Consider the following 26431-nt stretch of genomic DNA (forward strand, 5'->3'; position numbering starts at 1 on the left):
TCCCTTTCCCACTATACTATATAGCTCTCGGGTAGGGGGAACATTCTAACCATTTTCCCACGCCGCAGATTATTACAGAGGATGTTTGGTTGCTAAACAGTGTGCAGTCTGGTTACTACATCAAATTCTATTCTTCTCCTTACATACCTTCAAAATCGTTGACCCTAAAACATTAGCTCAAGAAGTAAAAACGCTTCATTGCAAGAGCTATTGAATGCCCCCAAGCAAGTTAATATACTCTTGTAATGAAGAAAAATCTAATTTTGAGAGTTTAGCTCATTTCTGTATCAGCGATATGCCAATATGTTACTGAAGCAGTAAAAGTTTGACATGTTATAACTTCATCAGGACGACTGATTTGCACAGGTAGACTGGAGCAGGCCTATTTTCACATTCCCATCTTTAAAACTCATGTGAGGTGCCCTTTGTTTGGAGTGGGTTGCACTCATTACCAGTATAGATTTCTCCCATTTGGCCAAAAAAAGGTTCTGAGATTTTTCCCAAGTGCATGGCAGTTGTAGCTGCAACTCGACAAATGAAGGAAATGTTTGTCTTTCCTTACGTGGACAATTGGCTGAGAAGCCCAAGACAAAAAACACACAAAAAGGGTCTCTGAAATGATAAGGAGAGAAATTCTGGGAATTAGACCCAAATTCTTAAAGAAAAATTACTCTCCTGTCTAACTAATGAAAAAATTATACGAATAAAATACAGATCAAACATAAGACAAATGCCTTTAATCCTTTATCAATTTTAAGCAAAACTTGACAATCAATTCCAGTTTTAATATGACATATATCATCCAAGAAAACATCAAATATAAATAACAACACAACATAGATTTACACAAATGACAATCAATACAACATATAACACAAACCCACTCAAACAAAACCTAAACAGACAAACAATAAATAACCACTTTTTTCACAAACAAATTCATCAATATAATAACAAATATCTACATAAAAGTTAAATATAGTAATTCATATATACCAAACTTGTATCTTTTATCCATCAACCTTATATATATTTATATTCTACCTATGTTTTATCAATCTCAATGGGAGAACTAAAAGTCACTGCATATAACAGTTGCTCAAAACAAATCTTTTTAAAGACTACATTGAAACTCCTGCAAGACTTGGGGCACAATTCTCTCTCCTTGTTCCATGTTGGGTCTCCAGATCAACTCTACAAAAAATCTATCCTGCATCCAAATGAAATCAAAAGGCACTTGAAAAAGCACCAGGCTACTCAATAGTCTTCTTGGGCTCTAAGTTCACTGACCGCGTGCCCACGAAAAGGAGCAGCACTAAAAGGCACCATGAAATAGCCAAGTTTTTAAATGACGTAGAAAGGAATCAATCTCCTTTATGCACAAAGATGTTAAGGAAGAGCATTCCAACCAGCGGCGGACAGTGCAGAAAAAGGTGCCTCCTCATCTCTTCCTCTTTGTCTTAGGCACTGTTACCAGCAGTGCACTAGTTGAGAATAAGACCCTAGATGGTTGATAGTGGGAGAGCCTCTTAATTAGATAGTTGGGTCCAAGGCCATAAAAATCTCTATGGGCTAACAGCAGCTGCTTGAACCTCACTGTCACCTAAATAGGCAGCCAATGCTACGCCTTGAGAAGGGCCCAGACAGAGATATTCCTCTGAATATTACACAGGAGCTGTACTGCAGCATTCTTCACCAACTGGAGTCTTAAGCTGATGCATAGGAAGACCTCATTATAGAAGCATTAGCATTGTCCAGACGTAAGGTAATGAGGGCATGGCCAACCGTCTTCTTAGCAGGAGTCAGGTACAGGAACAAGAATTTCCTGAAGAGCCAGAGAAGGCTAAAACAGGTCCCAACCACACTTTCCACCTATGATTTAAAGGACAAGTTGTCGTCAAATTTCACTCCAAGATTTTGGACCACTTTAGCTGGAGTAGGAAGAGAAGGAGAAACTTCACCACCCCACAAAGGAGGAATGGGGGGACCCAAAAATCAAGACTTCAGTCTTACTCATGTTGCACTGGAGATTACTTTGTCAGCAACGTTTCAGTGGATGCACCAAACATGCTTCAAGGCTGTTGTGGGTAATAGACATGTTCCGATCCCAAGTTAAAGGGATCTGTGAGTCATCATCGTAAATGATGACCTGCACTCCAGAGGATTTCACCACGGTGGCCAAGGATGAAATTTAAACATTAAATAATGCTGGACTTAAGGCCAATCCCTGAGGAACGCAAACTTAAAAGTTTTGGAGTCAAACCAAGTAGCGGCATCCACGCAGACTGAAGTGTGTTCGATAGAAAAGAGCCCAGCCAGGCCAATGCGGTCCCACTTACCCCTATGTCCTACAGGTTTTGCATCAGAATCAGATGGGAGACCGTGTCAAACGTCGCAGAGGGATCCAATAACAATAGAGCAACATTCTTACTGTTATCTACGGCCAGTTTAATGATATCAGAAACCTCGACCAGCGAGGATTCAGTGCTGTAGCCCGGGTGAAATCCAGATTGTGTTGGATGTAGCAACCAGTTGGTGTCAAGATAGCTGGAGAGTGGTACATTGACCAATTTTTCGAGGATCTTAGGAAAAGCTGGCAAAATAGAAATAAGGCTGTAATTCGCCAGGACAGTTTTGTCCGCCTAGGGTTTAAAAAAGTTTTTTTTTTTTAATTGGGTAAGCTTAGCGGTCCTCCTGCAACTGAGAACAGTGGCTTGGCCAAGGAAGCAATTTAATAGAGGATTCAAAATTGGATTAATAATCTCAGCATTAGCAGCTAGAATCTGAGGGGGACACAGGGCGTCAGGAGAACCAGACTTGCAGCTTTAAGATAAAGAAATCACAGTTTCATTGTTTAAGATGCATGATATGCGAGATACATATCAAGGTGTTTTACATGATTTGAAAAGACCTCTTTAAGTGTTTTATGAGTCATCTAAACCGAGATCTAATGTTTAGAGTTTTATCAATGCATAAGTGGTTCTATGATTGATATTTCAGAGTGTCCATGGTCTAAAGCTCTGGTCTTCTTGGGACTCTGAGGTCTCAGTTCATTCTGGTGTTGTGATTTATAGAAGAGGCTATTGCCCAATCACAAAGAGTTTCAATCTGGTATTATGGAGATGCATGTACGCAAAGGCTCAAACGGCAAATTAGATTGTCATTAATGAGTATATGCATGCTTGTTCTAACCTCTTCCTTTTCAGATCTCTCTCCCAGCTGTTCCCTACCTTAATTCCCTTCCCCCTGCCTGGCTTCATCATAACTCTGTACTATTAAAGCTTTGAGTTAATGACACCGGGAGGTGGGCCTTCTTGTTCAGCAGCGTGCAGATCCCGGGGAAAGACACTGTGACAAATTCTTAGCATTTCTTTGAAACGTTTAAGAAGGTCATTCCTTTTGTCAGGTTGCTCTCCTAAGGAAGGTTAAGATTGTCCTTCCCAAATTAATTTGTCCTCCGTTTCAGCCAGTGTGATAGTAGACTTAGAACATGTTTTTTGAAGAGCAGCTTTTCCCATTGGTGTAACTTCAAAAGAGTGAGTGAATGAGCGAGCCGATGTCCATAACAAAGCATGAAGACAAAGCAATAGTTAGGAATGCTCTGTAATTTACAAACTGTGAAGGCTACTTCTAAGCAACCGATACCTAGATGGATAGAGTCCAGCATAATTACTTTTTGTCAGAAGGCGAACAGACCCCTTCTGAGTAAGCCTAGAGCACTTTGTACTCTTGTCGGGGGTGAGGGCAGTGGCTACCGTTGCCCCTAAGAGATGTAAATTGGTCCATTTTCAGAGATCTTCTAAGCAATAACTTGGAAGTCTGACCACACTTTTTACCAAGCATTACTGTATTAATTCGGACTTCAGGACTGAAACTGTGGATCAGGTGTCCTTCCACAACTTATTTGCCTGAGGATATCTATGCCCTTCTCTTAGTCTTCAAATTTAGAACCCTCCTCTGGTGCTGTGAAGTAGAAGTTTGGTATTCTGTTGTTTATGGATAGCCAAGAGAATCCCATGACAGTGAAGGGAAAGTTACTTACCTGTAATCCTAGTTTTGTCATGGGTACTCTCTGCAATACATAAACTCTCCCTTAAATGCATTGTCAGCAAACTTGTAAAGGATGTTATGCATTGAATCGTGATATCAAAGGTGATCTATATGCACTGCTGTGTGTAGAAAAGTACTACCAAGTTCAGAAAGCACACTCTTTTTGAATCTGTAATGGCTTGTCTAAATACCCAGACCCTCAACAGTTTTCTGAACTGAATTAAAGTTTTTTCGGATTGTAAATTGAATAGAAAGTGAGTCTTGAAGTCTGCAGCCCATTTAAAAAAAGCAGCATGCTACCATTTTAGATTGAAGAAATTTGAGACCCACGGGTAAGTTGCGGAAGATGAGCAAATATTTCTCCCAAAAGAGTAGTTCCATAAGTTGCTTCTGTGAAGCCTGTCTGTGATTTATGCACTAGACACACCTGGCCTTGAAAAATATATGCTGTCTCAGCATAAACCAGTGCAGTTTGGCAATATAGGGATAGCTCGAACAAAATGTGGTACAGCCATGACTTATCTGGCTGCTGTATTTTGAACCTCTTGAATTTTATGGAGCAAAACTGAAGAAAGCTTCACGTAGAGAGAGTTTGCATAGTTCTAACTAGTTTCTACCAGTGCAGTCACTGCCATGTGCTGGCCTTCATCTAAGAGGCAGGATGATCTTATAACACACAGGATTCGGCAATCCCTGTACACAACCCCATCTCCAATTTCTTTTTAATCTGAGACTTGTGATGCACTAGTAGCTGATTATAAAGGAATTACAAAGCCTCTCGACTTTAATAACTTTGTACACTTGAGCTCTAATGTCACAGTTCCTTCTTCCATACGTGGCAGCTGCGGGAAAAGGCAGGTTAGGTCATGGAGCACAATTAAAGAGCTCTTTAAAGAATGAAAACACAACCTGGCTTTTTTTTCTTCTACTTTGTTTTTCTAGCTGAGACTTAAAAGGAAATTGTGGAAAGTTAACTGGTCACCAGAGCGTTTTTAAAGTGAGTTCCAAACATTACAGGACAACCGCAATTCACTTGGTCCTGATGCTGAGGGATGCAGGCTTAAGGATGCTCAGTGAATACTCCAGATGCTGTGTGGTCCACAGGAGTGAAGTCCGGTCGAGTCCTCTGTCCATAGGTCAGTGGGGGTGACTCTGGCCACGGATCTCAGGGTCACACGAAGTCCTCTATGCAGGGGTCAAAGGCCTGCTGATGCAGACCTTTCCTTCTTGTAGCACAGCGGTCACGGTGCAAATCTTTGGTAGGGGCTAATGTCACTTGCTTGGGCTGGGCAAATCCAGCCACGACCAATACTCACAGGTCCAGTAGACTCTGGTGTACCGTCTGGCTATTCCCAATTTGTCCATGGAACCGTCCGGTAACAGCAAAATAGCTGCAGTGGCTACCAGAAATGCAGTTCTTCTAGCTTTAATGTCCCCAGTGCCATTCTGGGGAGGGGGTGGGTGAGCAGCCAACTGATCCTTGGAGTCCCTGCTTTGGATTGGAGTGGGGATCAACTTTTCCCCAACCCAGGCATGCAGAACAGGGTCCAATCTCCACAAGTACAAAGTGCAACCGATGCAGTCACTCCGATATCGCAGCCTCTCTTTATACACTTATAATGGGCTCAAAGTGGTCTTCCTCTCTTCCTTGATCCAAATTCAGCGAGTACTAAAACCTGAGGTGCCAGGGCTACCCATTCTATCCCAGTAAAGAGCCCTGAGGTGACATCGCTGTCACTAGCCATTGGGCTAGTAGTTCCCCTCCTATCTCGTGACACAGTTCCCGTGATGTATGGCATCTGGCTTTCCCAGTGTGTATCTTGCACGCTACAACCACCATGGCTGAATCTACCTCGAATGTGAGAACCTTGGTAGCCCACTCCTAGTGGTGTGGCATCATGGGCAGCACGCCCATGGAAAACTGGTTCTGAAACCCGGTTTCCCGTTGGAGTTTTCTACTCGGTCTGTGGGAAACAAAAGACTTCCTGCGCTGCAGTGTTGTTACAGCGGCCTTTCAAAGACAGCATAACCTTTTGATGCCTGCCTTTTGGGCTAAAACCCTTTTCAGCCCATCCTGTTGGGGGGTGGGGGGGTCACACCTCCCATGTGGCAACAGCTGTTGTCCCCCATCTGGGAGTCATTCATACGTCTCCCTAGGCGGTCATAAACCTGTCTCAGTCCCTATGCCTCTGTAAAGTCACTGGACTAGCTGAATCAAAGGGTGGCAAATTTTGCAAAAGTGGCCGGCATTCAATTGGTCATAAATATTGTCTCCACCATTGAGTTGCATTTGATGTCCCCTCAAATTTGATAACAAAACCACAAAATAAAATGATGGACGGATTGTTGAAACTTTTCACTCACCCCAGTCACAGATCTGTGTTTAATCCCTCGTTATTTTGCTTGCAACGTCACCCTAGTTTGGACCCAGCCATATGCAAATCAGTCTGGACCCTGCTCCACGTGGGAACAGTCCAGCCAAAAGTGCCAAACCGGAAACAAGCATCCTGGGACCGCAATGGCAGCTTAAAGTCATGTTTTCACTTTGTCACACAGAGTAGCACAACTAGGGGAGACGATGTGGCTTAACGGCCAGAGCTGCCGACTTTGAAGCTGGGGAACTAGGTTCCAGTCTTGGTGTCGGCTCAACATGTTGTGATTCTGGGCAAAATCATTTAATCTCCCTGTGCCTACCAAAAATGAATATGTCCTTGTGTAATATAACTGGTCACATGTAAAGCGCTCCAATACCTTCAGGTCCAGTTTGTGCTATATAAAACTGCAAAAAAAACAAAAAAAAACTAGTGCTGCAGTGGACAGACAGCCTTACATGCACCAGCAGCCTGGGTACCACATACTAGGGACTTATTTATAAGTCAGCACATGCCTATTGGGGGGTACCCAATTAAACATAACACCTTTAAAGAGGAAAGAACACGGTCACTGATGTCTGGACAGCAGGCCTCGGTGCACTCTCAGTATTGAAACCCAGCAGCTAAAAGTCCGAAATGGGGCAAAAGGTTGGGGGAAACCTGCAAAAAGCCTATTTTCCTACATGCAGTGACAAGCAGAAAGAAGATAGTAACTTGTATTAAACTGATTCAATGTCTTCTTACAACAAATATCTAACGAGTTTGCAAACATGCTCTCTCTTTCATATGAAAGAGCCACACACTAATGATGTAAGTGGTTTGGGGATATGGTGATGTGTGACGATTAAATCCATAAAAGAACTCTGCCTTCAGTCTCATTCCTTTCTATGAACTACTCAGTCTCCAGAGTTTTCCACTGCTCCTCTATCTTTTAGGCAGAGGCTTGAATCCCGTTAATATGTTTTTTTTGGATACAGAACCTTCACTTAACTTGGGCAATGTACTGATATGATAGCCTGTTTGGAATTATCCTATAGTCCATCATGCTTTTATTCAGTACGGGATGTGATTTTTATTTTAAATGATCTTTAGCTAAGCATGGTATAAATGTCTGTTAATGGCATGTGTAGTTTTAGATACACATGCTCTGCATACTCCTGCCACCTAGTGTCAGACTTGAACATGTGCAACTTGCTTTTCTTCAAAGACTTTCTTCCAAGTCACATGGTATAGTGACTCCTCCTATGACCGTTAATGCACATGGACATTGGTTCCATTGATAGATTGTTTAATTCCTCCACCGGGCTCTGATGTGGATTGCTAAAGCTCTGGGTCAAAGCTGCATGGTGCTCGTCGTCTGGCCTTTCAGTTCTTCCATTCCCGTCCGGCGTTGAACCCACAACCCAGCCACAGCCATCTGGTACACTACTGCCTCACAGCCATGACCGGCACTCTCACAAGGCTTCGGATCCAACTTCCACTCCACTCCCAGCACAGAAACAACTGTTCAAGACCCACCTTCTTTGCCACTGACTGCTATCTCGATGTCATCACGTCCCTTGGTGCCGGCATCGAAGGGCTTTTCGGACCTGAAACAACTTATGGTGTCAATCTACTTCGGCGTCCAGCTGACCATTGGAAGCTTATTCCTAGGCAGACTCTGTGGAATATGACCAACCCATTCTACAGCGCCTTCAAGCGGAGTTGGACACTCGTCAGAAACTACTCTTTAATTCCCTGCAAATGGGAAGATTTCTGTTAAATGACCACCATAGGTGCAGGAGACTTCTTACATTTGAGAAGCAGCTTGATCTGGAGCCTCCATCACCTCCCAAGTGGAAAAAACATAAAGATAGGGGGCATTATCTACCTTCTAACCATCCTGTACCTCCTCCCCCGCCATCATCCCCTCCTCCTCCTCCACTTCCACACCCTCAATCACCACTAAATAGTCCACCTTCACCAGAGTGTTTGTCCTACGGGGAGAGTGCTCCTCTACATCTTCTGGACTCTTATGATGATACCTGGACAGTTATGATGTGGTTCCCCAAAGGTGACAATTACCAAGATTTTTACCCATTAAAGTCATCCACTTTTAGAAGACACCACCTCTTACAATGAGGTTATTCTCGGGGCAGCCTCCTTTCACAAGGTGGATCTTCACACTACCCCTGAGTAGGATGACTTCTAACACCCAGCATTCCAGTCACTCTCTCCCCATGCTCAAGGGCATGTTAAAGTACGCTCAAGAAACCTTAATGGACCCTCTGAAGGCCAGAATGATTACTCAAAGGATGGCTATATAGTACAAGGCCTTCCCTGGGCAAACCTTACATATGAGTCCAACTCCCACAAGACTTGTTGGTTATGCATACTGCATGTAAGTAAGCTAATGCCCAAGGTACCAGAGATACCCTGCCGTCGGGTAAGAAGAGTAAAACGATAGATTTGTGGGTAAACAGATGGCCACTCAATCTGCCACCCACTAGTGCATCTCTAACTCGGGAGAGGTACACTCCAAAAATTATAGGGCCCAGTTGAATGATCCAACACCTCCCGGATCAGTATAGACAGCAGGCACAAGAGTTAGTCACAGAGAGACAAACCATCTCTCATACCACCATCTGGTGTCTCTGGGCATGGCTAATTCCACCACCAGAGGTATTAACTCAAGCACTTATTTGCCATAATGTCTGGCTTGCTCCTTGTCTCTGGCTTTAGGCCAGAGGTCCAGCAGCATCTTATCAACCGGCCCCTTGATGGGGTGCTCCTCTTTGGGCCACAGGTTTATCAGATGCCTGAAAAATCAAGCAAGACACTGACAAGATCAAGGCAATGGGAGCTCTTCAGTCCCCATCGCCACGTGGGTTCTTTCATAGATCACAGTTTCTGGTAGCACCAAAGCCACCTCTCCAAAGGCTTCCACCTCCTGTCAAAGGAAGCAGCAACCCATCCTGAGGTTACCTCAGGGGTGCCTGGAGAGGGAAAAAATCCAAAACCAGGGGCAGCAGACGTGCTGCAAAGAGAGCTGTGCCCACCAAACTGACTTTATCTCCCTTTCCTCCGACCACACAACATCTGTCTGGGTCAGCTGCAAGACTGCAATCACCTCAGATGAATGGGTCCTTTCCATTGTAAAGCAGGGTTACTGTCTGGACCTCACTTCTCCACCACCAAACATGTCCCCCCTCCCAAAAAAAAAAAAAATCCCTCTCCCAGAACATTAGTGCCTCCTACAAGAGGAAGTAGACATACTCCTAGTCAAAGTAGCCATAGAGCCTGTGCTGCCACACCAGCATGGCAAAGGGGTGTGTTCCCTTTCTCCAAGGAAGACAGTCTCCTCAGGCCCCCAACAAGTACATCCTATCAGAGCATGTCCACATGTTCACGATGCAGGAGGTAAGTTTTGTACTGCAGAAAGACGACTTCATCACCGCTCTCGACCTGAAGAACACCTACTTCCACATTCCAATCTGCCCCACTCACTGTCACTACCTCAGGTTCGTGGTAAGTGGATAGCGCTTTCATTTCAAAGTTCTGCCCTTCCAGGTAACTACGGTGTAGGAAAGTACCCTTGTTGGCATTGTTAACCCCCACGTTTTGCCTGATATTGATGACAACTTTGACTGAGAGTGTTCTGGGACCCTGCTAACCAGGCCCCAGCACCATTGTTCTTTCCCAAAAACTGTACCTTTTGTTTCCACAATTGTCACAGCCCTGGCACACACTTAAGTCCCTTGTCAAAGGTACACATGGTACCAAGGGGCCTGTGGTCAGGAAAGGTCCCCAAGAGCTGCAGCATGTATTATGCCACATTGGGGGACCACTCACCATCACATGCACACTGCTTTTGCAGCTTTATTGTGCTGGTGGGGAGAAAAAGACAAAGTCTCACAAACCACTGCCTGTGGCATAGGTAACCTCTTAGAAGCCCCAGGAGGACTGCCTGCACCACAGAGGACCAAGAACTCCTGTGAACAGCGGCCCTGTCCAAGGCGTAACTACATCTAAGGACTCCAGAGCCTACCTGGATCCGCTGCACCCGACACCCACGACCCATGTCCAGGTGGCCCAACTGACTAGAAGAGGTCCCCAGGCGACTCCGAGCAAGTGCCCACTCTAGGTTGACCTCAGCTGTCCAACACGACGACACCTGCAACCTGAATCCGGAGGACCCTCCTGACCGCGACAGAACCAGACGAAGATACTGGTTGGCAAACGGTACTCTGCACCTGTAGCCCCCTGACCTTGGGGGAATCCAAACTCCGGCAGCAACGTCCAGCAGGTGGTCCTCCTTGTCGTGGTTTTCCAGACCCGCCCCTTGGGCCCAGCCTGCAGCATCTAAGTGAACCCCAACGTCTCCCTATAGAAAAGCATTGGGAGCCAGATTCTGTTTGCGCACCCTGCACCCGGCCGCCCTTGTGCTACTGAGGGTGTGTATTTGGTCGGTACTTACCTGCAAGCAGGCCTGATTCAGGGTGTCCCCAGTCTCCATAGGAGCCCATGCTAAATTTGCTGGTGGTGGGTCTTTGGGGTTAACTTGAACACCAACCTGTGTACTTACTATCTCCCGGGGACTGGAACTGTAAGTTGTGTACTTACCTCCAAATCGTACTAACTTTTCTTCCCCCAGAAACTGTTTCTGAAAATTGCAGTGTCAACTTTTAAAACGGATTATTGCCATTTATTCAAAAACTGTATAACTTGCAAATTCTAATCAAAGTGTTATTGATACATATGTTGAATACTTATTTATTCATGTACTTACCTGCAACTTGCATCTCGTGGTTCTAGAAATAAATTAACAAAAGATGTGTTTGCTATATAAAAACCATTGGCCTGGAGTTAGTCATTGGGTGTGTGCTTCCTTTATTGTCTGAGTGTGAACAACAAATGCTTTGCACTATCCTCTGTTAAGCCTAACTGCTCGACCACACTGCCACAAAAGAGAGCATTAGTGTTATCTACTTTTGCCTCTGTTAAGCCTCTGGACTTTGTGCACACTATATCTCATTTTGATATAGTATTTACAGAGCCAGCTTCCTACATACGGCATCTAGATTCTTTACAAAATGCCTTGCAGTAGTAGCTTTTAAACATACCCAGTTTTACTATCAATGTGATTAAATGCCACCTCCAACTCCTTCAAGTTCAGCCCATTCTTGGGGCCATTTTCAGTTTCAACACCATGAAAGCTTATCCAAGTCCTGCAGAAGTTCAAGCCTTCTAGTTTCTGCTGCCACCTTTTTTTTTTTTTAGCTAAATTGGTGCCTAGTGGTCAAGATGGTAATGCGGCTCTTTGGCATGATGGTGTCCTGCATTGCCATCACCCCCTACACTTTATTACATAAGCCTCCATGTCATAAGTGCCTTGCTGCACAGTGATCACAAGCGGAGAGTAACTGGGAAGATTAACAAATAGCTAACATGCCTCCCTACTCCAAGAGCTTGCTATGTGGCAGACTGGAAGGGATTCGTTCACTACTGCTTACCCAAACAAATCGCTCCACTAAACCCAACAAACCCAACAGTGCAAAACATTGTTTGCTACCCGTTTCATTTTTAATGCTTAGGGCTGGTTTACACATCCATTCGTTTACATTTGGCTGCGGTTGCAGCTTACCTATAAAACAGTGAACATTATTCAGAGCCCCATCACTAAAGCCTTTATGGAGGGCTTAAGTGTTTTACTTTACGGTCTGTGTAAGGCATGTATCTACAGTTACACATTCAATAAACCGAAAATGTTACTTATCCTGGAAGCATTAGTTTGTGGCATGTAGTGCTGTAGATTCACATGCACCTACAGTCCGCACAGGAAGCCTTTGGTTGTTGCAGATACTTTTCTCTACTTATCTGCATGGCCATCTTCTTTTACTCTTGTGCTCCATTTCTATCCTTGCTCGCTGTGCCGGAAAAAATTCTAACAATGAAGCTGATGCCTATGTGCATTGCCAGTCATAGGAGGAGTCACTATACCTCATGGCTCGAAAGTCTTCTTCAAAGAAAAAACAAGTTACACATGTCTTAGCCTGACACTAGATGGAAGGAGTATTTGAATCTACAGCCATGCTTCAAACAGGTGCTTATAGCGTAAGTAACATTTTCCTTTTAGTTTAGGGGGCAAATGGGCAAAAGATACTCTGGAATTGGCCACCTTGTCCACAGAGCTGAAGAAAAGTATTATGTTATGTTCTAAATTATTCTGATTAGGATGTGACCTTTTGATATACGAACATCTGGGTTTCCAGTCCGCATGCAGGTATTTACATAATTGGCTGTTTGATTTTCTTTTTCAATGTTTGAAGAGGGCTACCACAGTTCAGTGCCCAAATACCGGATGACCATTTAATGCACATGATGTGAAGTTATAACGGGTACAGAGCTGTAGAACTTGTTACAGACAAGAAACCTGATTTGACGCAGAAGTTGGAATGAGACTGTTAAAGTTGCAGAGACTGTTACTCCCAGAATAGCCCATGTAACCAACACTCACTCTTCATCCCTTTGTATTATCTTTAATATCCATCTATATGGCTGACTCTTAAGAGAGCCGAGACTGGTGCTGAGTGAATATCATTGTCTGAGGTGGTACATCTCATTGCATGCAAGGGCGCTGTGCATGACATTGTTCTTTGAAAACCTTAAAAAGCCGTTTACTGTCTCTTCGTGGGGTGTCTCCGGATTACCATGAGTTTGCAGTCGGCCTCTGAGGTTAAGCTCCTGGATAGGACACGTGATCACCCCTAGCCCATTGGTTGCGCTTTGGGGCATGACGGAAAATATAAATCTTTCTAATGCATCCAGACAGATGGTATTTGCAGGTACAGAGATAGCGTTATCACTTATCCTGCAGGCATGGAAATCACCAGACCCCCCCGTCATACGCACAATGCGAGACGAAAATTGAATTTACAAGGGTTAGAGAAAAATTGTATGCTCAGCAGATAGGAGCCATGAAAAGATATCATGGGGTTTGGGCCAAAATGAGCAATCCGGCTTAAGTTTAGGCGGATGGTAGGGGGAAGTTGAGGAAGGAGATTAAGGGGGTCATTCCGACCCTGGCGGCCGGCGGTATGTTGGCAGTAACACCGCCAACAGGCTGGCGGTGTTCCGCCAGCAATTCCGACTGTGGCGGAAAAGCCACGGTCAGACTGCCGGCCCCTCCACTTTCCCGCCAGGCTTCCGCCTGGCGGGCATAATCCCCAGGGCAACAGTGCAAGCACCGCTGCCCTGGGGATTATGAGTCCCCGACCGCCAGCCTGTCCATGGCGGTAAACACCGCCATTGAAAGGCTGGCGGTAAGGTGACTGGGGGTGCCCCTGGGGGCCCCTGCACTGCCCATGCACTTGGCATGGGCAGTGCAGGGGCCCCCAGGCATAGCCCCATCGCGCACATCAACATTGCCGAAGGCTCTATTACGAGCCGGCGGCAATGTTGATGTGCCATTTCCGCTGGGCCAGCGGACGGTAACGCTGGGCTGTTACCGTCTGCTGGCCCAGCGGAAATGTCAGAATAGGGAGGCATGAATACCGCCGGCAATGGCGGTATTCTGTCTCCCCCGGCATCGGCGGTCTGAAGAAAAGACCGCCAAGGTCGGAATGACCCCCTAAGTAATTGAAAAATATGAAAAATTCAATTTTATGATATAAGTTAATATGTCAAAACATTAATGTAGGCAATGACGAAAGTTTGATTTATACATATATGTAATGTAAAGTTTCACCTGCTGAATAAAAATATTTAAAAAAAAAAAAAAAAGTTTTTAGTCGGCAAAGACTAGGGGTTCTCAGGTAAGAACATGACATTCACGTTCTTAGGTATGTAATAACTACATTACCAGGTAACACATACCATCTTGAAATTGGTTAATTACGTATCACTTCCCTGTGTAAACATTATTAAAAATATTATGTTTATGTGAATACAGAAAGAATGAGGACTAGCAGTGCTACTGTCATAGCAGACACCTTTTTTTTTTTTTTTTAAATGTTGCTTAGTTTGCATTTTGTTACTTCTATGAATCTGAACTGGATGTTTTGTAGTGTCTTCCTGGCACTACACAAAATGTCTGCTGTGCACTTCTCATGTGTTTGGGATTGAGTGAATTTTAGGCGGTGTCCTCAACCTTATCTCTGCATCAAGAAAGTAGCGCTCTGTAACAATCATATTTTCAATACTACTATGCATTTTAGTGCAGCCTGTGTCCCTGAACGTCTCTTTCTTTACCTTGCAGGTATCTCCTTTACTCAGAGGGTTCCTGGACAGAATGTTAGTCAGAGAACCAAGCCAAAGAGCGACAGCCAATGAACTTCTCAAGCACCCATTTTTGAGCAAGGCTGGCCCACCATCCAGCATTGTGCCTCTCATGAGACAGAACAGGATGAGATGAGAAGTCCTGTATTGACAACGAACACTCTCAAAGGACAAGAATGGTCCTATGGAACTGACATGGCTACAGTATCGCCTTCCTATAACTTGCCCCTAGCCTTAGTTTAGCGGGTATCCTTGCTGTCCTGTTAAGATCTTGCAAGTGTCCCCGTTTTGCTGAGATCTAGTGGGCATCACTGTTCTGGTAAGATCCTGTGGATATCCCAGCCAGTCTGCCGAAATCCTGCATCGCTTCCTTCTGCTCTGTGGGTATCCTTCAGGCATGTCTGCTTGGATTATTCTAGTGTTCTAATCTGGTTAGGCTCAGTCTGGTCTCCCCAGCCTTTTCCGCCCCATTGTTGTTCACCACGCTAGGATGCTACAGCCAATTTTACAATATGGATAAGTCCTGTGGACATCCCTGCTGTTTTTGCTGGGAGATGCTTTCCTTCCCTGCCTTCAACCCTTCCGAGGTGACACTGACTTAATTCGGAAATGATGGTCTTTCTTCACTGGTTGTCCTATGGAATTTCCCAACTGACTCTGCTGCTTCTAGTCTGGAGAGAGGCCAGTCATTATGAGCCGGTTTTATTAGGTTATAACTTTCACCTTGACTGATGTTAGTACACTGAGGAAGCTTTGTGCGATCTGATAACACTGGAAACTGAACTTTCACAATGTTGCTGCAAGCTTGCACTAAGAGGCGGTCTGCTGAAATATATAAGTGACCTAGTGTGTCGGGCTGAAGGAAGCCATACACTGTATATGAACTGCCTCGATGGCCCTGGATATAGACTTGATAAATTATTTGATTTTTTTTTTTTTTAAATTTTTTATGAGGGACATTTTTCCATATAATAATGCAATACTCAATAGGCGATTTGGATGAGTGGTAAAAGATCACATAAGTCTCGTAGATCAAAGTGTGGGGCTGCGTTTGGGGGTTGTCTGTGAAAAATGATGGTTCATTTTGTTACACTGTGAAGGACAAGGGCTAGATTGCCTGTCCTCAGCTGGGGTGCTTTCCAGAGCACTTAACTATTAAGTCGATGAAATGGAACTCCTGTACTCGCTTTGCTTTCCTCTAAATGAGAGATGTTGTACTGTCAGTTCTTTTTGGGGGTCACCTCCAGTTACCTTTCAATAGAGGGGTTTGAATTGCATAAACCTAACTTGGTGCCCACCCTCTGGTATACTACCAAGTAAAGGGGTTGCATACTACACTTTGTGAGCCCTGAAGAAGGCGGTTGGGCTCAATATCCACTGTGATAGTTCCTTCCTGGTGACTAAAAAGGAGGTAGTCTATATGGTATTAGCTTTACTTCCCTCTGATGTACTGTGAAAAACCGAGTTGGCTCTGTCTTCTCAGTGAAGTTTCCCACTGAGGCACTACAGTGGACAAAGCACGGACCTGGATGCTGGTAAGAAGAGGGGAAGTCCCCTTTCCTCTATGATGGTACCATCTGGTGCACTGTGAACAAGAGGTTGAGGTGCCTTTTCTTGTGTATGTCCCTCTGATGTACTTTGAAGGTGGGTTGGTTTTCTCTTCTCAGTGATTGTTGCTGAATATGAAGGAGAACATATACATATGGGAATGGGTCAGGGGAAGGAGAGGCTGGGCTCCCTTTCCTTACAGATGGTTCTTTCCGGCGCACTGTGATGGCAACATTGTGCTGCCTGTTTCCTGTAGCGAATGTCAAACTGCACCCTGAAGCAGAATGCTCTGAAATCTTTGGTTCTGTCTGACACACTAATAAGTTTGGTGTTTGTACTTCATATCCTTATAGTATGCGAAAAATATGGGGTTAAATCTTCACAGAGCCTGAGTTAAAATCATACATTCTTGTACCGGCTATGGAGTCCCCTAACCACCACCACCCTTAGAAATCCAGCTCTCCATGGTCCGTGTGCGCGAGCAACTAGGCATTCTACAAAACACTAAATAACAAAAGCTAAATAATGATATGCTTTGTACACATACAAAGTTCCTCTCTAGTCCTCTGCTAAGGGTCCTGTCTAGTACTGTCTTGCTCAGAATGTTTTGCAGTTACCTGTGAACATTCCATTCAGCAACTGAATGAGACCAAAAATCTCATGTCCAGCTGAAAAAAAACATACTTTACAGTCTTAAGCTCATACTGTACCTTTCACTTTGTCCTTATGTGTTACCCTCTAATGAAATTATCCTGTTTGAATTGTAAAATGAGACAACCAAGCAGTCAAGACCCCTGCCTAGGCATGCACAGATCTATAACATTGAACCAGGTAGAAAGCACTGTCACAGTGCATTGTCTCCTGGGATAGCCATGATGTAGTGTACAGGACAGGGCTGCATTTCTGCATGGTTATCACACTGACGTCGCTTAAAAATGCTGCTCTACTCTTTGGCATCTGAAAGCCTGCAGAGGAATGTGTGATGTACCTGGATGCCCTATCCTTCTATTTTGCGGTAGCTGCCACAAGGCCTTGTTTGCTTATACTCTTTCTACTTTGGGGTGGCAGGTGACCTTCTTAGAGTGCAAGGTGCATTCACTGCTAAAGCTGTTACGGTGCCTTGTTATAGTGCAGTATCTCTGTCCTTCTTGAACTGGCAAGATGCTCTTCTGCGATACCCTACACCTCAACAAATGCCTCCTGCACAAGGCATTGTTCCGAGAACCCTTCCTGGCGCCGATAACGACCCCCAAGATGAACTAACCCTTACCACTTTTTGTGGGCTGGTGCCTAGTCTCTGCAGTGTAATGTCTTGGTTGACACAGTGTTCGTACCAAGCTGAAATACAGGATCCCGTTTTACCATTACTTAAATCGATACAATAAATTTCTGGCACACAGTGCTGTAGGGTAGAGGTTTACCTACCTTGTGCGATGAAGTACACTCCTTTTGTAATACTGTAGGATATTGAAATCTGGGGACTCTAAAAAATTGAAATAGGTTATGAAAAGTACTCTTGCTGGGCACCATATCTCCATCCTCTTTCTACCCATTGAAAATATTCAGTGTGTTTTAGGATCCCGGACTTAAGCTACAGAACTTTCACTGTAAATGCATCTTCCTTGCATTGGTACCTGACATTGCTGCCGAGCCCCAAGGCCTTCCTGTCTGTGACACCACAATACACATCAATATCGAGGAACATGGTCTAGTCATAAATACAAGGCCTGGTGGTGTGCAGCAGTTCTGTGACTACTGTTTTTGAATTCTCTTTTTACTTTAAAATATATAAATATATATTTATAAAGCATAACTTTGTAACACTACACAGTATTCCGGATTTTGTTTTTGAGAAAATTGTTTTAACACTAATGATCTTAGAAGAGATTATTCCGTACACTAAATTGAATTGTACATAGGAATTGAACGATTTCAGATTTTTTTGACAGATCGAAATAGTGTAAATGCTAGTTTTACAATTACATTTTTCAAAAGAATGATTTGGTTGTGTTTTTCTTTTTCTGTGTCTTTATTTCATTATCAAGGTCAAAAAAGTGTAAACCATGTGCCATTGCGCGGCGTGGAAAATAAAAAGATAAAGTAGTGCAGAAACCAGGCTGAAAACATGGAGCCTCGTATGTTTTCAATAGCTAGCCGGTGTGCTCGAAGAGGGCTAAACACCTGAAAAGGCATGACGTATGCACGCCTTTTACTATGAAATCAAGCGGATTTTAAAAGGCAAGCCCACGAACCAATGAAAGTGACAGGTGTGACATGGGCGTGGTTAAAAGCCCAAAGAGAGAAGACAACAGGGACGGATCGCTTGTGCGCTCGACCCTAAAAAGAAGTTCGCTCGTAGTCAGAGTTATCGGCAAAAGTGCAGTTAGCCATGTTACAGGGTCGATGGCCAAGGCAGTACAAAACCGCCTTAAGGAGGGACAAACGTAAAGGAGTTACCAACGTAAACAAAAGATTTTTGAAAGGCATGCCCATGAACAAGCGATAGTTATGGGGTGCGGTGGGTGTGGTTAAAAGCCCCAATACTTACCAACACATCTGAAAAGCAGCGCTTCTGTGATGCTATGCTTGACCTACAAATAGTTTGTGCTACTGTGCCGCTGAGAAATTCCTACCCTGGCAGTCGGAATGTTTTGTTTTGTCCTCAAATTTAAATTGTTTTTGTTTCCCAACCATTGAGTCGAAACATTTGAATTATCTGCTATTATGCATAGGTGTGCCAGTAAAAGACAAATCTGATACTTTTCTCACTCTTGAGGCCAGCACTAGCCTCCTCAAATTTAATGCGTGCCTTCTTTTTTTTTGGATGGGAAACACTTTTGTGACTCGTGCAAAAACACATAACCAGACAAATCCAGTGAGCATAGCTTTATTAATCGTGGTTTTGACAGCGGATCAGGCCAAATGAACTGTTAACAAAATAGCTTGGGATTTGGGTCCACCCCCTTTCAACCATTGACTTTCTTCGATCAACCTCTTTTAGCCATTGCCCTGAGAATTTGTATGTTGCATTTTAACCCAGCTCAGCAGAATATTCATTACTCGCCTAATGCTATTAGCAGCGGGGTGATATGTGGGTCAGGCATGAAGAGCAGCAACGTTCCTCGTTCGGACACCATTGCGACAAGCAACGAACAGGGTGAGGCAGACCGAAGAGCTTGGAGCAAAGTCCAATGAGGTCTGCGCAGAGCAGGTTCGGACTGGAGTAGGACTTTCTGCTGCAGGCGAGAGGCTGGTGTAGGAAGTTGGCTCTGTATGTACTATTTCAAAGTAAGAAATAGCATGCACAGAGTCCAAGGTTTCCCCTTAGAGGTAAGATAGTGGCAAAAATAGATAATTATAATGCTCTATTTTGTGGTAGTGTGGTTGAGCAGTAGGCTTATCAGAGGGTAGTGTTAAGCATTTGTTGTACACACACAGGCAATAAATGAGGAACACACACTCAAAGACAATTCCAGGCCAATAGGTTTTCGTATAGAAAAATATATTTTCTTAGTTTATTTTAAGAACCACAGGTTCAAGATTTACAATCAATACTTCAAATGAAAGGTACTTCACTTAGGTATCATAGGAACTTTGAATCAGGAAAATAGCACGTACAGTTTTGGCAAAAATGGCAATAAGCTATTTTAAAACTAGACAGTGCAAATGTCAACAGTTCCTGGGGGAGGTAAGTATTTGTTAGTTTTGCAGGTAAGTAAACCACCTACAGGGTTCAAAGTTTGGTCCAAGGTAGCCCACCGTTTGGGGTTCAGAGCAACCCCAAAATTACCACACCAGCAGCTCAGGGCCGGTCAGGTGCAGAGTTCAAAGTGGTGCCCAAAATGCATAGGCTTCAATGGAGAAGGGGGTGCCCCGGTTCCAGTCTGCCAGCAGGTAGGTACCCGCGACTTCGGAGGGCAGACCAGGGGTTTTTGTAGGGCACAGGCAGGGGACACAAGTCAGCACAAAAAGTACACCCTCAGCGGCACGGGGGCGGCCGGGTGCAGAGTACAAACAGGCATCGGGTTTGCAATGGAGTTCAATGGGAGACCCGGGGGTCTATTCAGCGAAGCAGGCAGGGAAGTGGGGGGGCTCCTCGGGGTAGCCACCACCTGGGCAAGGGAGAGGGCCACCTGGGGGTCGCATCTGCACTGGAGGTCGGATCCTTCATGTCCTGGGGACTGCGGGTGCTGTGTCTTTACCAGGCGTCGGGTTCTTAGAAGCAGGCAGTCGCGGTCAGGGGGAGCCTCTGGATTCCCTCTGCAGGCGTCGCTGGGGGGGTTTAGGGGGGGTCAACTCTGGCTACTGACGGGGTCACAGTCACCGGGGAGTCCTCCCTGTAGTGTTGGTTCTCCACAGGTCGAGCCGGGGGCGTCAGGTGCAGAGTGGAAAGTCTCACGCTTCCGGCGGGAAACGTGCAGTCCTTTAAAGTTTGTTTCTTTGGTGCAAAGTTGTTTCTTCTTTGGAGCAGAGCCGCTGTCCTCGGGAGTTCTTGGTCCTTTTAGATGCAGGGTAGTCCTCTGAGGCTTCAGAGGTCGCTGGACCCTGGAGAACGCGTCGCTGTTGCAGTTTTTCTTGAAGTGGAGAGACAGGCCGGTAGGGCTGGGGCCAAAGCAGTTGGTGTCGCCGTCTTCTCTGCAGGGCTTTCAGGTCAGCAGTCCTTCTTCGTCTTCAGGTTTCAGGAATCTATCTTGCTAAGTTCTGGGGGCCCCTAAATACTCAATTTAGGGGTGTGTTTAGGTCTGGGGGGTTAGTAGCCAATGGCTACAAGCCCTGAGGGTGGCTACACCCTCTTTGTGCCTCCTCCTTGAGGGGAGGGGTGCACATCCCTAATCCTATTGGGGGAATCCTCCATCTGCAAGATGGAGGATTTCTAAAAGTCAGAGTCACCTCAGCTCAGGACACCTTAGGGGTTGTCCTGACTGGCCAGTGACTCCTCCTTGTTTTTCTCATTATCTCCTCCGGCCTTGCCACCAAAAGTGGGTCCGTGGCCGGAGGGGGCGGGCATCTCCACTAGTTGGAATGCCCTGTGGCGCTGTAACAAAGGGGGTGCGCCTTTGAGGCTCACCGCCAGGTGTTAACAGTTCCTGCAGGGGAGAGGTGAGAAGCACCTCCACCCAGTACAGGCTTTGTTACTAGCCACAGAGTGACAAAGGCACTCTCCCCATGTGGCCAGCAACATGTCTGGTGTGTGGCAGGCTGGCAAAACTAGTCAGCCCACACTGGAAGTCGGGTAGGTTTTCAGGGGGCATCTCTAAGATGCCCTCTGGGGTGTATTTCACAATATAATGTACACTGGCATGAGTGTGCATTTATTGTGCTGAGAAGTTTGATACCAAACTTCCCAATTTTCAGTGTAGCCATTATGGTGCTGTGGAGTTCGTGTATGACAGACTCCCAGACCATATACTCTTATGGCTACCCTGCACTTACAATGTCCAAGGTTTTGCTTAGACACTGTAGAGGCATAGTGCTCATGCACCTATGCCCTCACCTATGGTATAGTGCACCCTGCCTTAGGGCTGTAAGGCCTGCTAGAGGGGTGACTTATCTATGCCATAGGCAGTGTGAGGTTGGCATGGCACCCTGAGGGGAGTGCCATGTCGACTTAGTCATTTTCTCCCCACCAGCACACACAAGCAGGCAAGCAGTGTGTCTGTGCTGAGTGAGGGGTCCCCAGGGTGGCATCAGACATGCTGTAGCCCTTAGAGACCTTCCCTGGCATCAGGGCCCTTGGTACCAGGGGTACCAGTTACAAGGGACTTACCTGGATGCCAGGCTGTGCCAATTGTGGAAACAAAGGTACAGGTTTAGGGAAAGAACATTGGTGCTGGGGCCTGGTTAGCAGGCCTCTGCACACTTTCAAATCATAACTTGGCATCAGCAAAGGCAAAAAGTCAGGGGGTAACCATGCCAAGGAGGCATTTCCTTACAGCTGGACTCTGGTTAGAGAATAAAAACAAGGGGGAGGGTTCGGCGGTGAGCATAGAGGTAACATAAAGAAGGGTGGGGGATGAATTTGACAGCAACATGAGATTGGATGGGGGGTGTAATCAAAAGAAACATGGTGTAAGGAGCAGGACTGCTTCTGAAGTCCTACAGACTACTCTTAAATGTAGCGCATGGATGCTTGATTACTAACTAAACAAGATGGCATAGCCCAGATGTGGAATGCCAATAAGTTGTACTGGATGTCAGGCTCCGGGTTTGGTACAGGGATGGCCACTGCAACCAACAAGATTCCGGCCTGGGTGAGGCAGAAGAGAGCACCTTGAGCAAAGTCCCAGGAGGCCGGTGCAGAGCATGGATAAAGCTGGTCTTTTTGAAAGCAGTGATTAAAAGTGGCGATACGGAATGTTGCTAACAAACTAGTCAGCAGCATCAATGATCAGGGTAGGGTAAGAGAAGAAACCGACATGGACCGGTCGCGGATGAGGGGGTGGGAAGAAAGACAAGGGAGAGCGAGTCAAAACATGAAGACTTCTCTGAAATGCAGTTTCCGAATAAAAAAAGTCGTCCCCGAGACAGACACTAATACAGGATAAGTGGTAGGTGACAAGTACTGGGGCGCTGCTCCATAGGTGTGAACGAAAAACAAAAACATTAACAACTTGGAGGAATTTTAAAGAACACATTAACAAACAAATAGCAAGCAAGAGGCGGGTTCTAAGCCCACAGAAGTAGATATTACATGCCTCGAGATGGCGCAAGTGCTGTCTAGGCTCAACTTAAAAACTGGGAACACAGGAAACAATATTAACCATTAGTCAATTGATGCAAAACAATATTCATTTGCTTGCAAATCACAAAAATGAATAGTGTGAAGTTAAATTGAAGTAACTCGCAAATACCATACATCCTTGTTTTGGACCCTTGCTGCATTCTGAACTAATCCCATCAACTTGAGGGAACTCAGTTTCAGTATGTGCTTTAGAAGACTCCTATTGTAAACGAAAAACAAAATTGCAGAATCACAAATTCTTGTGCATGCTTCTACCTGCAGATTCTTCAGTTAGCAGATCATCAGATGCTAGAGTGGATCTGGAAGATTTAAACAACATTGCTCCTGTTCGCCTGTAGGTGGCACAGTGCTGCTCTGTGTTGACTTTGTTCAGGCCTGAAACTAACTGTGGAGTCGCATATAACAGTCATACCTGCAAGTACACATCAGTTCCTTTCTTTCTGTGTGTTGTGCGAACCTGGATCTCGCTCTCAACTTTTTCCTCAAATTCATTTTTCCAGCCTGCTGAAGGAATGATGTTCCCTTAGAAAACTACAGGGATTAGGCCTTGTAGGGCCTTTTACAAACAAATGTCTGTGTCAGAAACCCTTTCAGAGCCACACAGGGGCTACTGGGTCCAACCATGGTGGTAGAGATGTTTTACTCCTGGTGCTTGACCTACTGTGAATCCTGAGCAACTGGGTCAAGTACTCCTTTTGCACTTGTCGCTCATTGGTAGCTGTGGACAAGCAATCAAAGGCTCCCTCGGGAGGGAGTGGGGGGACTGGAGGGGATACAGTTTAGGGAACAGGACTCATAACTCAAAGTGCACGCTGTATTGTCAATAAATCAATATCCATTGAAATTCTTTTATATGAAAAAACTGTTTTATTTCTAACTCTACACATGCAAAAGAATAATGACATTCATCCCCAATCATACAATCCACTTGCGGTCAGGTCTGTAGCCTTTGTCATGCAAATCCCTGTCCCACACTCTTCCTTATAACGTAATCAAATTATTCCCCGTTTAGTGATGGGCGCATTCAGGGAATGTTTACTACTATGCCTCATAAGAGTTCCCTGTTGACTCTTTAGGAACTTAGTCAAAAGTGTCTGTGGTGCCGCACCATCGTTGTCATGGGGCCCCCGGGGCTCAACAGGCCCGGGGGAGCGGGGGAAGTGAGAATCTGGTCCTTCAGCTCCTGACTAGCGAGGATGCAACATCATCTGTGGCATTCTCCACAGTCCTCCGGGTTCAGACAAGAGCAGTTCTTGTTGTGCAGGCTTGAATCATGAAGCGCAGCCTCAGTCTTTCCTCTTGCAAAAGACTAAACTTCTTGGGACTGTCAGTACTGACAGCCTCTTCTGACGTACGGGGTGGCCAAGGTCTTTACAAATAGATCGCAGCCTCCTCTGGTGCATTTGCCTCCACCTCTACAATTAAGAGTCTCTGTGCTTTTGCAGCAGTAACTTCAACGGTGGCCCCGTGTGCCATGTGCGTGCACCACAACATAGCAGTACAGGTTTGGCATGTCCCACTCGGTGCTTAGCCCCCAGCAGCCCTTTCCTGGCATAGTGGGTCGCAGAGTCAACACTGTACATGGGCAACAACCCAATCAGTACACAGCTGTTACCCCTTACGTATTCAGGGAGACAGTGGTAGGGTTCCCAACTGCACCTTGCTCCCTCCAGCATGCTCCGCTTCCTGATAGGGCACACTGGTCTTGGCATGTAGGTAGGCACTGTGCTCCAGTCTCCAGGGCAGGCAGTCTTGGTTTCCCTGGGTAAGGTACCCTCTCCCAGCTGGGAGACTAGCGAGCCTTGCCCCCAAGTCCTGGTCACAGGCAGACATCTTGCAGAGCTTCCCCATCTCACACAGTCCCTCTGGCTGCTTGTCAGATGGCAATTTTTGGGTTCTTAACCTCCCCTCCTTGTAGTCCTTTTCTAGACAGCAAATATGATTAGGGTCTGAGTCTTTGAAGTTCTATGTGTATGGGTTCAGCTGCTTTTAAAGAGTTCATACCTGGATGTTGGCCTCAGTGATACATGCATCCAAAAGTTAATCCTGAGCTCCCAGTCCCACTCTTTATGGCTCTCTTATTAGCCCCATCTCCTTCATGAGATGTGTCCAGGCCTATTCCTTGTGATCTATCACTGAATCAAAGGGCAACCATTTAAATTGTTAAGAGAGAGACTCATCCCGTCCTCCAGTGTGTATCCCACCCAGCTCACAGGAATGCAGTAATACACAAATCTCCTGGTGGGAATTCCATCACCACCACTACTCATGTCTTCACCAGGCAGTCTGGGCTTCCCAAAATTGAACCCAGGTTGTTCATGTAGTGTACCATTGCAGGCACACTTTACTCTTCGTGTACTTTCATAGCACACATACTCTCCAGTTCTGTTACCTCCATGCATTGTGCAACTAAAGACACACATACAGCACACACATTCAGTCTGTGTGCACTATTCAGTACTGCACCGTTCAGCTTTCTGTCTATCACAGTGCGTTCAGGACATTTGTAGTTTGGTCCCAGTGTTTCAGCCTTAGTCCTCTTGGCCTAGTGCATCCTGCTCTTTGACCATGCCAGAAGGTATATGCGGGCTCTCCAGTGCAACCTGAAGTCTGTGTGCCCAGCTCCAAGCGAACCTGTCTAATTCCAATGCAGTGGTGACTGCTCAACCACAACTGGATCAGAGGCAGACTTCTATCCGTGTTGCACCAGAACTGAGTAGTAAAGGATGTCTTGCTACTGGGAAGGGGAGGTCATCTGTGATACGTGGAGATTAGGGGACTCTGGCCACCAGTGGAGACCTGTCTCCACAATAACCTGTTGGAGTTACAGGCCCTTTGGGTGGCGCTGAAAGCCTTCCTACCATCCATCAAAGGAAGGCTAGTTTGGGCCTCGCACCCTCCCTTCTACATGGTGTCAGGATGCCCTGGGAGGATTTGTGCTCCCTACAAATACACAGAACATATGTGTCTTCCTCAAAACAACAGGAATTGAGCCTTGCTGCAACTATGGAAGCAAATATTAATCACAGACCTCCATGATGTGTATCTGGTGCCTATGCTCTGGCCATGACTCGTGTGGCAAGAATGCCCTGATGCACCCAAGGGCGGTTAATGAGCGGAAAGCAAAGTTTCACGTGATGTTGCATTCAAAGCAGTGGCCCCACTCCAAGTTGCAGGGTTACTCTTGCTCTGTTAGCCGGCTGCGCTCATGCAAAATTTTAGTCCTTCTTGAAGTTATTAAGCCAGTCGAAGTTTAAATCACATCACAACTGCAAGGCCAAATTGGATTCAACACCCCCTTCTTCCCTATCAGGTGAGATGTGCAGTCAGCACCCTGATGGGCTTTCCCCCTCTGACTCAGAACCCAGGGTGGTACCTGTGAACCCTGAATTTCTCAGGCTACTGTTGACCCTGCAGCAGATGGAGGCCTTGAGTTAGGCCATGCTGCATATTTTCAAGATGC

The 26431-nt window shown here is 45.6% G+C and overlaps 1 protein-coding gene across 2 annotated transcripts in view; it reads left to right on the plus strand.

Annotated features, from left to right (window-relative positions):
- Positions 1-18052, plus strand: part of PAK4 (p21 (RAC1) activated kinase 4) — a 202103-nt gene extending 184051 nt beyond the window's left edge. For both annotated transcript variants that reach the window (XM_069206912.1, XM_069206913.1), the window contains exon 9: positions 14659-18052. In XM_069206912.1, the coding sequence (XP_069063013.1) occupies positions 14659-14814 (156 nt within the window). In that variant the 3' untranslated portion in view covers positions 14815-18052. The remainder of the gene's footprint in view (positions 1-14658) is intronic.
- Positions 18053-26431: the final 8379 nt, after the last annotated feature.

Source organism: Pleurodeles waltl, chromosome 9 (assembly GCF_031143425.1).
Source record: "Pleurodeles waltl isolate 20211129_DDA chromosome 9, aPleWal1.hap1.20221129, whole genome shotgun sequence".
Taxonomy (NCBI): Eukaryota; Metazoa; Chordata; class Amphibia; order Caudata; family Salamandridae; genus Pleurodeles; species Pleurodeles waltl.